At 27.9% G+C, this 15,052-nt stretch overlaps 1 protein-coding gene across 1 annotated transcript in view; it reads right to left on the bottom strand.

The window, feature by feature from the left end:
* LOC129957218 (bestrophin-2-like) overlaps positions 1-15,052 on the bottom strand; it is a 105,845-nt gene that overhangs the window by 53,085 nt on the left and 37,708 nt on the right. Inside the window, exon 2 of the mRNA XM_056069442.1 lies at positions 11,915-12,123. Coding sequence (XP_055925417.1) covers positions 11,915-12,093 — 179 coding nt within the window. The 5' untranslated portion in view covers positions 12,094-12,123. The remainder of the gene's footprint in view (positions 1-11,914; positions 12,124-15,052) is intronic.

The following is a 15,052-nucleotide window of genomic DNA, read 5'->3' as shown; positions in this document are numbered from 1 at the left end:
GTATTTCATCGTGTTGAAATCAACAGTCGTAGTGATTTAGAAACGAATAATAACTCACCAGTCCATTCATGAAACCTCATTTTTTGTAGTTTGCTTTGCTCAAAACTGCTCCACATGGATCGGTTCTAATAAATGGATATCCTGATTTCGACGCTTTTTCATTCAATGCATGGCTGCATAATTTATATGCACCTCAAAAAGTAATGCTTACAAGGGTCAAGGGAAGACACATCAGGCATGTTCACTACGCGTTTCATGTGCTTTATGGCACTATGCAATAGCTTTCTTGTGAACCATCTGCTGCAAGTCAATATGAATGCTGGCAACAAACAGTACTTGTGATTTTGGCTATCCGATGAGTGATGGTTGTCTGCATTGCAGTTTGATGCTGTAAGAATGCATTTTGTGGACTATATTATGAGGCCCCTTTATTTGTGTTAACCGATTACTTTACTTCTATTACTTTAGATGCTTTTACTTATTTATTTTTTATATAACGAATAAGACGATGAAAGTAGTAAAATTCCTGAAAAATTAACTATAATTATTAGTTGAAGAAATTAAAAATACAAACATTTAATTATTATGAAAGCAATAAAGAAATAATAAATTTTAAATAAATATGACATTAAAAATATTACTTTAAAGGGCTGCTCAAACAGAATATAACATTATCAACTCATGAATCATTTTTATTCCAATATATTAGGAAAAGTAATTATACTTTAAATATGTATACATAGTGTAGTTAAATAATTAAAAAAATTCTCTCAAATTTATTTATTTGACATGTAGGTAAATATTTTTTAATTGATCTATGAACAGCTGTTGGACAAAAAAAAAAAAAAAAAAAATCTGTGGTAATGGCTACCTGAGTAAAAAACTGTTTTTTTTAAATATCTGTCTATATCTATATATAAAGCTAACATACACGGCACAGAAATCGATCTTATTACTTACTGTCGAATGATAACAGTTAAATGTAAACAAAGAGTCATACAAACATGCCAGACTGTTCCACTGATTTTTTTTACGTTACTTTTTTACAGAATTCTTTTAAAAAATTCAGCTTAACTAATAACTGGAGCTTCAAAATACTTTTAGAATTTCTCGGATGTGAGCTGGCTGTTTCGGTGAAAACCTCATTTAGTCAAAAGAAAGAATATGTAGAAGAAATCAAGATATTAGAAACAAGCAAGACTTAATTGAGCGCGGAAATAGGTTTAACCGTCATCTGAGGGACGGCTTGTCAATTATCATATTTTCCAAAAATTGATTTTAAATTTTAAAAATTACCTTTTTAATGATATCAATATCATTTTGTACAATTTTTTACTTTAATCTTACTTAGATTTTTTTTTCTGAAACAATATTATGATGAAATTCAAACTCAATCGTCAAAAGAACTCAATCGCGTGCTTTTGTCAGCTTTAAAATTAAGATTAAAAAAATTGTCTTCTTTGGACAAAATCTCCACAGTAAGATTTTCACTTCAATTTTTATTTTATATTTTAATTTGCATCTCTCTATATGTATATAAATAATTTATATTTGAAATATAATAATATAATATGCTTCTCAGTAAATGTATATAAATGCATTTTAATTTGCATTTTTATGGATTTTTTAGTTTGCATCTCTGTAATTTGTAGTAGACTCATTCAATTAAATTCTTTCCATATTAGTCTCTTCACAGCCTAAAAAAAGTCAATAATCTGGACGTACAAGATGATTGCCAAATGCGGCTTGTAAACATAAAATGTTGACGTACGTGGCATAGAAATAGCCTTAATTATTTATTGTATTCGTATGATCATTTTTGCACTTTTTATCTAATATTTTAACATTAAAACTAACATTTTATTTCAATCTAAGTTTGACTATTTACTGTTGTCACCGCCAGGAAATGAATTTGGAAAATGCATATCAAGATTTCATACTATTTATAATAGAGAAATACCAATTAGACTCAGAATTCGCAAAGTAGCAAAACATTGATTGAATTTATTTCTTTATTACGCAGAATCATATAAAAGCTAATAATCAAGGAAAAAAATAGACGACAGAGTAGACATTTCATAAAATTTATCAATTAATATTATGCTCCTTCATGTTATTATATTATTGTTTTTTGCGCATATTGCGGAGTTTTAAAACTTTAATGCTAATCAAATGGGACTCATACATTTGAAGTTATTAGTACAAGAAGTTCGCACCCTCAAGTAATAATAAACATGGTAATTTTAAGGTATGTCAATATGTTCGAAAGGAAATCTTTGAAAAATATTCTAAAATAATTATAATTTTGAATTTATGCACAAAACAAACTGAAAGAAAACCCCTAAGATATATAAAAAAATCAGTTTAATGTCAGAAATGTTTTGAAAATTGAGAGAAATGGGTCAAAAAGAAGTATTAATAAACATTCCACTTTAGGTGAATTGTTCAAAATCGTGGAAATAATATGATACTTACTATCTACACCTGGAACTACGAAATAAGCTGTATTTTTTACCTGCTATTACAATGCTAAAGTTTGAAAGATAAATAATGAGATTTTTAATTTTTTTTTCTAATTAAAATAATTTTGAAATTTTAAAATGAATAGGTTTATTATGCAGATTAGGAACATATTGTGGAAATACTGTACCAAATTTGAACAAAGCATATTCATTGATTTTCAATTTATAATGTTTTTTTTTGAAGCCGATTTCGTCAAATTTGGAATCATGAAAATTCGGAAGCTCAAAAACTTTTAAAACTGTAGCTAACAGTAGCAGCCCAATGATGGAAAGACATTTTTTTTTTATCCTTCTGTAATTTTTTTTCCTTCAATTTTCCGTGCTCAGAGAACACATTCGTTTCACTTCAGTTTTATAAAATCATATACTTTCTACTTTCTTTTTCGTCTCTCTCTCTCTCTCTCTCTCTCTCTCTATATATATATATATATATATATATATATATATAATTATATATATATGTATATATATATATAATTATAAATATATATGTATATATATATAATTATATATATATATATATATATATATATATATATATATATATATATATATATATATATATATATATATATATATATATATATATATATATATATATATATATATATATATATTGTGTTTACGGATATTATGCATTTGATAAACCTACTTTTTTATTTATTTATTGGCAATATTTTAATTTTAAGAGGGTATTTATAATGAAAGTAACATACAATCTTTTTTAGATTTTTCTAGTTACCCGATAAAAAAATTTATTGCAAATATATTAACATGAAAATAAGTTTGCAGAAATGAGTCAACTTTAATCACGTACGGGGATAATTTAAAAACGATTTTTTACAATTCTTCCTTTAAATTTTTGGTTATGATCTTGAAGATTATCGCATAATAACACACATACGATTTGTTATATGAAAACTTTAAGAAACAAACATTTTCCTACTATCTTATAATGAAAGCAGCTAAGCTTTTCAATAGATACTAAATTTTACTTCAGACATAAAATCTAATTTAAATCAGAAAAATATTTGAAAAAATCTTTTTTATTTCCATGTAAAATTTCGATGATTTTCGTTTTCGAAAATATTTCAGTTCCATTGATAGATATTGCACTGTATTTGATTTCACGTTAGTCTTTCTTAGTCTTTCTTCTTCACGTTAGTCAATAATTTTTGCTGAATGGTGGGGAATTTCTGATTTTCAGAGCTCCGACTTAACATTTCTAATTCAAAGATAAAAATTAAATGTAATTTAGAGAAAAAAAAAATTTAAATTTCAGATCATAATCTTGGATGTTGCGCAAAATAATCCGGTTTGGACTACTGTCTTACTTTGGGACATATTTTGTGAATGACAAAATGCGAGGCGCTCCATTGTTTCCTTTTTATTGTTGCGCAATTTTACAATAGTTTCTCCACGAATGGCATTCAAATTCGAGATTTATATTTCCAAATTCAAAGTAATTCAGCATCGATTGAAGACGAGAACGTTTTAAGCTGCCGGCATTTTGCCGAACAGAATTATTTAAATTTGTATGAAAATGCGGCTTTCTCTTTATTGCGTGCTTTATTCTAATTAACATTGTTAAAATTGTTTAAAATTAAATTGAATAAAATATGTAGACAGTGCTTTGATTTGGTAACTAGTAAAAATTACTGTAAGTTTTAACTCTTTACCATGTCCATTAATAAGACTCAAAAGTAAATATTTGATAGCTCTTATCCACTGATAATCTTTTATGAAGGCCTGTATAAAAATAAGTAGCATTGCAAGTCAAAAAGAGTATTAGAAATGTAAAAACATGTCAAAAACATTAAAAATAACATATAGAAAAATATATTATAAATAAAGTGCAGCATAGTATTAATACCATATAAATCATGATAAAATCATATAATCCAGTTAAAGTATAAAATATAAGTGAAGACGCACGGCTTTGTTTATGACATGATAAATGCCAACCAAATTAAAATCGCGGTAATTTAAAAAAAAAGTTGTAAAAAATAAGAAAATGAAAAAAAAAAAAAAAAAAATTGCGCGTTAGTTTTTATTTATTTACATTTATTGAACTACAGACGACACAAATTAAAACAAATAAAATTAAAATTTCAAAAGTATGCGAGCTAAAAATACACAAAAGCGCTATAAATGTAAATTTCATGATTCCTGGTTTCCTGATTCGTTACCTTGCCGGATCAGCATAGAAGTAAAATTTCTAAAAGATCGGCAGCGGGAAAAAAAGCTTTGGATCCATCAGTAAAATAATTAATCAAAGATCCATCTTGTTTTGAATTAGAAAAACATTTAACAATAATCAATTCAAAACAATTCGAAAATGATAACGGATTTAGAATCCCGCATGCTAGAATTTAAGTTGGAGTTTTTAAATTTTTTTGGAAAATCAATTATTAAAATTTCGCCAAATTCAGTAAACTAAATCCAGTAAAAAATCTTTAGAACGACAATTTTTTGGCATCTTTCATGATGTAAAAATTTCTTTGGAAGCGATACTACGGAGAGAGAAATAGGCGTGAAGAAACAACACAAAATATTAAAAACTTTTCAACATAAAATTTTAAAATTCGGGCTACCATAATAGCAACTACCAGTTAAATAAAGTGACACTGAGTCCAAATGCCGTAAAGTGACAGTTGGTTTTTGGCTGCTCTAAGCGGACAAGATGGCTGAATATTACAAAGCATATGTTTAGTTTATAATAAAAAATATTAAAGAGAACTGAATAACAATGATAAAATGAACCAACTAAAACTAATGGCATTGGTCGTCGAAAACTTACTCGCATAATCTCTAATAAAGGTGTTATTCCAGAGAAAGCCTTGCATGCCATTGAGGTACAATAGTTATAAAATATTAACCTTTGGGATGAATTTAGCATTTTTACTAAATCCATGGAATGATCCTTATCGAGGTCTTTGACCATCAGTCACTGGTATCCAGTTAATAATTTCCGAAAATCGAATTTATGTTTTAGATTCATTTTTTTTTCAAAACTTATTGAGACCAAAATTTGACGTAGAAATACAGTCGCAGTCACAAAAATCACATAAAAATTTGATATATTTAAGTCATTGCGATTTTAAATTCTTGTGTTAAGTTCTTTCTTTTTACTTTTATTTATGTGGATTTTGTTCCTAAGTGGGAGATCTTACCTGTCTGGCCACGGGAGGTTGAGGAACTGATTCCACCACCGTGTGACGACAAATGTGACAGAATCCGAGGACGAAAGACATCGGCATCAAGCCCGCAGACCGACAAATGTCCAACCGCTTGAGGGATTCGACACACAATTTGATAGGTATATGCTATACAGATGTTAAATCTGTGTATCGCATTTTACCTATCTAGCTCTTTGCGTTTTGTAATTATCGTTTAAACTTATATTCGAACAGCCGGGCAACAGACTTCCTCTGAACAGATTTTGGTCAAAATTTGATGAAATATACAAATTTGATGTAAAGGCCGAATACCATATTCTACTCGTCCATCTCAAGGCATTTTTTGAGTTACTTTTGCGACTGTCGGATAAAGACATAAAGTCAAAAATGCGTTTTTCATATTCTGGGAGATCTGAAAGGCGGAAATTCGTCAAAATCTGGTGTTTGAATTTTTTGATGATTACAATACTTTCTCTAACACTTCGTATATGAGAAATTAAAAGTTTAATATTAAAAGTATAAGTTACAAAAAATTATTTTAATTATATTACTGTCTCATTTGGAAACAATACGAGTTGGGACGGACCTCGTCATTTTGCATCGCTATCAAATGGCAACAACGGTGCTGATATCTTTGTATTGAAGACGCTACAGCTTACTAAAGGGGGGACGTTAAATTCAAGACTTCGGATTTTATGTGCATCGTTCGAGCATACAGGAACGATCTTTAATGGAATCATTTATCTAACCGGTAATCCTTGTGTTCTATAACTGACATTTTACATTTTTTTTTCTAAGAGTAACTTTAATATCTTATTCCAGTTTTATGCGATATTATGTCTCCTATCTGCCGACTACTATTCATATATTTTCAAAGAGAACTCAATTTTTATTCTATTTTATGCCAAAAAAAAAATGCGCGTATACAATTTTGACGATGAAAGAAACCAAGATCATTTTCAGATTCCTTAAATACTGCATGATTTATGGCGGAATAAATGAAACACTATTGTATTTTTTTTCTTGAAATACAATGTGTAATATAACTGTCTGCCAAACTGTTAAAGCATTTTGTCATTAATCGTCAAAATGTCTGAAAGGTGACCTTTTTATTACGATAGACAAAAAGAATGGATGGATCAAATAAGAACAATAGATGGTCTGATCACAAACGTTGTGGTGCGATAAGCAATCAATAATACAAGTAAAGTAAAGGACGTATTCATTCTGAATGGTTAAATTAGTTCACAATTTCTTATATAAAACTTATATAAAAAAATGCCAGGTTTTTATGCCACTCCATTGTTTATTCGAACTGGATGAAACTAGAAACTTATCTCTAAAATTCATATTTTATGGAGAATTAAAATGGACATCAAGGTTGTATGGAAGCATTAAAAAAGAATGTCTTATTTCATGGCTTTTTAAAATTTTTCATATTTATTTGCTGGAACTTGAAAGAATTTGTGACAATTTAGCAAATTTTTCATATTTATTTGCTTGAACTTGAAAGAATTTGTGATAATTTAGCTTTGGAAGAGATCATTTATAGAACAGAAATAATCTCAGTGTGATAGGAGCATTTCTACACGTCATTTAACAGCATATTATCCTTTCTATAGCAAGACGTAATAGCAATAAAATTCATATTTACATAATTTAATTTGACCTGCTATATACTTCTAAAGATATGATTTGTGATCAATCATACACTCATTTCCTTTTTTGCTAGAATGTTGAAATGTGCATACTTGCATATTCTCAGAAACAACAGTAAATTATTGCAATAACTCAAATATCAGTGAATCGATTCGTTTAATTACATTTTGGATGCCAAACGAGAGGAGCGATCTAGAAGCGAATTTAAAATGATTCTGTTATATTTATAATATTGAAATTTAGAGAAAAAAAATAATTATTACCTATTTAAATGTATTTTAAAATAATACCCGACACAACTGTATTATTAGAGTATTATACTATGTTTTAATAACTATGTTTTAAAGTATAAAATATATAACTTTAAAATAATAAACTTTAAAATCTTTTAAAAAGCTATCAGTTTTATTAGGGGGATCTTGTTGCTGCACGGGGAAATCTAGTTCTTTTGGTATGAAGCTCAAAACATCCAACTAACTCTTCTGCTGAGAATGATCTGCTACCTGAGAATTCAACGATTCTAAATTTTTAAAGAGTTCATTATGCATAGTAGCGCTTTGCAAGGCTTAAGAATTATTTCAAAAATGCATTTTTCGAATGAGTTAACTTAGAAGTGCAACATGATGGGAATTAGGAGATTCACATGCGGTTTTTGCCCTACAATTGAAGTTTTATATCTAATTTCCGAAGAACTCTGCCTCCATCTTTGTGCATGTTAACACTATTAATTATAACTCAAAAAGCTAGATAGATAAAATTGTGCATATGGTTTCATCATCAGAATTAAAAAGCTGTATCTAATTTTAGAACCAATTTATTTAAGAACTGATCGTCTGCCCATTCGTGCACCTGCGAAGAAAATAACTTTTTAAAGCAACGACTCAGATAAATGAAATTCGGCATATTTCTTATCACAAAAGTTGTTCACCTTTTCAAACTAATCGATGGACGCTTTCTTCAATATATTGCGAAATCCAAAACGCGTAAACCAGAGGGAAGATCTGAACATTATTTTCACCAATATCGGCAAACGATATACTGCCCACATTCAGTAGACTAAAACTGTCCTAAAGAAGCAGATTTTCGTACAAAAATTTGAAATCATTTGACATTGTATTATGAGTTTATTCATTTTCAAAAGATAACAATAAACTTATTTTTTCTCATTAATGAATGATTTGAAGTCATATGCATTTTCCAAATGGATTGAAACTGAATTTGAAAAATTTCTTCTCGCTATTAACGACGATGTTAGTTCAAACGCTCTTCACTTTTTTTAGCGCGAAATTTAACATTTTACGTTGAGAGTGGGCCAATTCTAGGAATTCCGCACACTTTTGTTTTGTATGTAACTGTGAACCAGCTAGCAAGAGAATTGTAGAGGAGCACGAAGTAGAATTGTTACTTCCATATCAGAAACTGATCGCGAATTACTTTTGTCCTTTCAGATTTCAGCTATGAGTCCGAAAAAAATCGAATCAGTGTTTCGTGGATCAGGGCGGTTTGAGACGAGATCAGTATTAAAGAGATAAAATACACAATTTTGATAATTGCAGAACATAATTATTAACTAATTGAATGATTCTAATTAAAGTTTGCTTGTACAAGATGACGGATGATATCAGGTCAATAACAAGATTTCCTAATTCGTTTTACATTATTAATTATAAATTATAAAATATACTAAAGATTAAAAAAAACAGTGAGATTTTAGAAACACAATTTTAACAGTGCATTAAATAGTAAGCAAATTTTTTTTAATAATAAACTAGCTGGTACCCAGTGTGTTGCTGCCACAGAAGAAATAATTTTGGAAATATCGTTTGAAATTTAAAATAGCTGTTTAATTAGAAATAATAGAAAGAATGATGAAAGAATGAGGAAGTAGATAATGAAAGAATTTAATGATATATAAAGGAGAAGTACAAATAATATTTATTCCATTTTTTTTACTTTATTATCCGAATGCTTTAGGGTAGACAATATTTTTTGTTTTTCTGTCTTCAGCAAAATTGAAGTATGCTGTCCGTAAGTCTCCAGCATACAACTGGCCATTTGAAAAGCTCGAATTGGCTTATTTCTATGTGCTGCGCTGGTAGATCTGTTAAGTGACGAACGTCTGGGAACATTTCTTTTGTCGAAGCAATCAACAAGATATGCTCTAAGAATCGAAGCAATCTGCACGATATGCTTTAGACGAAATACCATTTGCCCATTCCCTGTATAAATAGAAAAATTACTGGTTGCACTGAAACATTTCCATTATATATAAATTATCTTTATCGGCATCGATAATAATCAATCTATTTTGTACGTGTGAGTTAAACTCTGAGTAATATGGGCAGTTTTCCTCATACAAAATATTATGCCTGCTGATTGACAACAACTTGTGTAGATGATTGTTCATTAATGAGAGAAAAAAAAATGAGCGCTTGCACCAAATATTTTCGATTTCATTTTACTCATATTGACAGGCGTCAATTATAATAATCTTATTTTCTTTGAGATATATGAGATGAACTCCGAATGACATGTGCCGTTTGACGTTTACTGTTTGTATTTTGTCAACTGTCAATTTTAAATTTATTATAAGCAATAAGTTGGCAAAGTTTCACCATAATCGGTTGAACGGTACGGCAACTCATAAGATACAAACCAACAAAAATTCATTTTTATATATTATATATGATAACTGTACTATGCCTATATGCTTTGCGGAGGTGCAAGCAATAAGTTGACCGAGTTTCATCGCAATGGGTTGAACATAAGGTACAAACAAAAAAAAATAAATTTTTATATATAAGATAAAGAAATTAAAAACCAGATCATTCAACTTTGGAAATATAAAACTGTAAGGGGTTTAAAACACAATGATTATCACAAATAAGAAAATTCGAAAAGATTCATTAAATGGAAAATATGTTACAAATTTAAATAAAATTCCAATTTACTTTGAATTATATTTAAAAAGTTAGTCGACTCATATTTAAATTATATATATAAAAAAATTCTACTTTTTATGGCACTAATACAAATGTGGGTATAAAAACTTTTTAAATTTATTTCACACTGTAAAATATTAACATAAAACTGCTTGTAATCTGATGCCCTTTCTTTAAACTGAAACTGATGATGCAATGCAAAAAGTCACTTAAAATCTCAGGTCATGAAACTTTCAACTGAAATTTTATTTTAAAATTCATCGAAACAACAGTATTTATCATGCATTACATGTAATTGCACATAAGCCATTTTTATCTTAAAAAAAATATTTTTTCAGTGACACAAATTTTGTTTCCATGAAATTTTTTCCAAATTTTAATAATTTTTAAAAAATGTCTTTAAATATATTAAAAAAATAATTTTCACCGTTTGAACTATTGCATTTATAGGCACTTTCATTTTGACAGTATTAAATAATTATCTTGTGTGGACGTCACAGCAGTTAAAGAACGAAAAACGAATTTATAAAATAAAAAAGAGGTTGCAATCTCTTAGTTTTTTATTATATGTAGTTTGGCCATGAATATTTTGCGCATGATTACTAATGAAAGTTTGAAAGTATTGCTAAAATCATCGAAAAAAATTAAATTGAAAATCAAACTGATACCCTTAAATATATCATTCTTTTTTTTGTATGCATATCTTTGTTGTTAGGATTAAGAATGAATTTTAAAGATATTATACATATAGATTAAGTTAATTTCAAAATGCAATCATGTTTCAATGTTTTGAACTAGAGGTGTGAACCTTTTAAGCATTTCTTTAAAAATAAGTCATGGATTACGAATATTATACTAAATTTTCAAATTATAACTAGAATATTTTGTAATGTCAAAAATAGATTTTTTTCAATCTTAACCAGGTAAAATAACAGACATTTTACTGGAAACGTATAATAACATGAATTTGAGAAAACGAAAGCTTCTAAATTAATTGTTAAAAATGGAAATTACAGGAGTCCATATAATAAAAACATACATTTTTCTTGTCTTAAAAATTTGTTTCTTTTTTTCACTGATATATTTTAGATACACTGATATATTTTTTTCCCGAATAAAAATTAAATTTTTCTGCTATAATAATATAAACATGTGCATCTAATATACATATTTTTATTTATTACTACGCAAAAATGTTTCTTTAAGATGTAATTGATAAGGAAATACATCATATATATTTTATATTTTTAAGTTAGATGAAGTTTGACGTTCAGTGAATAAAAAAATGCCGTAATTATCAAGCTTTAGATTCAGATTATTTTAATTTTTGTGCGATTTAAATAAAAATAATTTTTTTTCTGATTGTAACGGTTTTTAGTTACGAACTTGAAGCTTATCGCATGATAACACATCTTTGATTTTCAATTTTAAAAAGTGCTTTTAAAAAGAGTAGTTTTTATGCTACTATTAATGAAAACACTGCATTCTTTTTATATGGAAAATATTTTACATTAAATATAATTTTTCATGGAGAAAATTCTCTTTGTTTGCAATCCTAATTTCAATGATTTTTTCTATAGAGAACCTTGTTAACAGAAGAAATTCTTCTTACCTTTTCTGTTCATCAGTCATAATGAATCTGTACCAAATGCTGATGATGGCGAAGGCGGATCCGTACATGATGAGCTCTCTGAAAACCAATTTATAAATGCTGCCTTTCCATTTAAAGAGCAGCTTGGCAAATCCCATAAAGCTAGTGTTGGACACATTTTTCTGATATGTGATGGTCATCGCTGTTTTCACTTAAGCAGACGGTGTCCACTGCAATAAAGCGAAAAAAAAGAGCTTTCAGTACTACTGGGGCAGGTCAGAGACTAGTATGATATGTTTACGTTTGGAAGTAGGTAAGAACTGATAATTCATTCATCAACTGAAGAAGGAGTGTTTAGGATGTCGCCTACTCGAAAGAGCTGATGAAAATTTGTCACCCACTGCTGCGAACTGCGTAATGCTAAATATTTGAGTAAGATAATAAATAAATGTTTCGCTGCATGATGCGATAGTGAAAATTGAGAGAAAAATGCAATGAAGAATAATGCGAGGATCTGTGGTCAAAATAATCGTAGTCTGAGGAAATTTTAACAAACGGTTTTTGCTCTGATTTCTGATTTTTCGTGGGAAATTCGAATGGAAATACTTTTTCATCAATTAACTGCAAAATAGAAAAGTTATCAAAAATATGGGACTTAAATCAAAATTGTAGAGACATGATATGCTCATGAAAATGTTCAAAGTAAATTGGAGCTTTGTAAATATTTATAGATTTTTTTTTTAATTTTTAAAGAATGTTTTGGAATTTTTTAACATTACTGTATTCTATTTTCTTAAATTATTGATTTCAAAGCTTCACAATTTTTAAAATTTTGTTTGCATTTTCGTATTTTGATTTAAAAATATTTCTTATTCCGATACAATCAACGATACAATTATATTTACTAATTTTAAAACCGTCTTTATTTTTAACATTTTTATGTGTATTCTTTGAATATTTCATAATTCATTATTTTGAAAATAAAATAAAATTTTATTTAATTTTCCCCAATTTCATTACAAGGTGGCACCTCTTTTATGTATTCAAAATTTAATTAAAACTTAACGCTCTATTGAATGCTAAGTTATAAAAATATTAAAGAATTGTGATATCATACAGAATACAGCTGTAAAAAATGTTCAAAACGTTATTGTAGAATAAATTCAGTGTAAAATCATTGGAATATTCTATTACTTCAAATATGATATGAGTTAAATAAAAGAGTATTCATATATAAAAAAAGAGTCCCCTTTAAAAAAGAAACAAGGATTTGTTATAGAAATAATTAGTTCCAGGAATTAATCTCATTTCATTTTGGGTCGATACTGGTTGTGTGGGAAATCTGAGTTTCTCATAGTGAGATGACATTAATAATATGGAGCAGATTTTAGCGATGTGAAAACACATTAACATTTTCTTTTCACACTACAAATGATTCATAAATAGGTTTAATTCAGAAAACAAAGATTAAATTCATCCGTAATTTATTTAATTAGAGAGTTGGATTTAATTTATCTATAGACCTATTTTCTTGTATAATTTCCTGATTCCTGAGGGAACCATTTCTTGTGAAAATATAACATTTCTTTTGTTGCAGAAACATCATTGATGTAATTTTCTTGGTTTGAAACAATGCGATAAATGGATTGCGATTTGTCACAAAGCAAGATTTACCCTGAAAATCTTTACTGCCTCAACATTTTTTAAATGTCAGAAATACTTACAAATTCTCTGTTAAAAATAATGATTCCAAATTTTATTCAATTTACAAGATTCTGTTGTTTTAAAATATATAAAATTTTGAACTTCTGAGATGGTAAAACAATTTATGTGGAGAACTTATGATTCTTAATTTAGGTCTCTCTATCATTTATGAAATGAAAGCCGTACTGAGCGTAACTTTTCATATGAACAAAAAATGACAAAAAAAAAAAAAAAATGTTCCGGCGATTGCCTACAATCAATGCAGTGCATGCCAAATTATGCTGGGCTTTAAATTAAAATGAATTAATAAATGAAATTTGAATTAAAAAATTTAAAATAAATTTCAAAAGCATTTATACGGATGGTTTTATTGTCTTCTTAAATATAACAGAAATGCTTATTTCTTTAAAAATTAAACGGAGATAAAGACAGTTTTTTTTTTACTTTCTGGTTACAAAATATTGTAACTGCCAAAACATTCCAACTTCAGATTTTGATGAACGTTTTAGACCTTCCTGAATTCGAAAATATATTTTTGGAAAATGTCTGTCTAAAACAAAAATAACTAAAAAACACTTTGATCTAGATGGATGAAATTTAGTACTCCGTATTTACACCAAATTTGCAGATTTCTATCAAATTTAGAGTAAAGTCCTTTCTGAGAAAGTCCGTCCGTTCAGTTGTTCGAATAATACGATAATTATAAAAAATACAGAGCTGGATGGATGAAAGTTTGTACACAGATTTAACATCAGTACTGTAGACACCTATCAAATTTTAGTGTGTGATTTTGTGATTGCAACTGTAATTCTGTGTTAAATTTTGATTTTAAATGGTCGCGAAAAATCATGTCTAGAACACAAATTCACTTTGATTAGAAAATATCCGTGAAAGAACTGTTAGGTTTAATGAATAAGAAATACTTAGTGAATGCTTAATGAATTAGAAAGTAAATTATATTCGTTTGCATCCGGATGCAGAAATATTACTCTTTAAATTAAAAAAAAATCTTATTAAAAAGTATATAATTAGATTAGGAAAAGATTTTAATTTAAATTAGGAAAAGATTTAATTAAAGATTTCACTACTTACTAATATATATATGGTTAATAATATATAGTTAATAATATATATATATATATATATATATATATATATATATATATTTAAAAAAATAATTCTTCTTTAAGAGTTTAAAATCTTTTGAAAAATTAACTATTTGTGGTGCTTTCCGGGGATATTATGTTATTGATGTCCGACTCAAAAGTTAACATAACTAGCACCGATGAATTCAATGATTAAGAATTTTTCCAAATATATCATGCAGAGAGTGCATGCTTTTGACGTCGTTTATTTGATGGCGTGAAGCTCTCAACTTCATTCATGCTTTCCACAGATTTTCATTAATAAAGAGATTGCTAAACAAGCACTACTGATGAGGACACTATAGTATCA

This window comes from Argiope bruennichi, chromosome 11 (genome assembly GCF_947563725.1).
Source record: "Argiope bruennichi chromosome 11, qqArgBrue1.1, whole genome shotgun sequence".
Lineage (NCBI taxonomy): Eukaryota > Metazoa > Arthropoda > Arachnida > Araneae > Araneidae > Argiope > Argiope bruennichi.
Note: the sequence above shows the minus strand (reverse complement) of the source record. Positions and strands in the feature narration are given on the sequence as shown.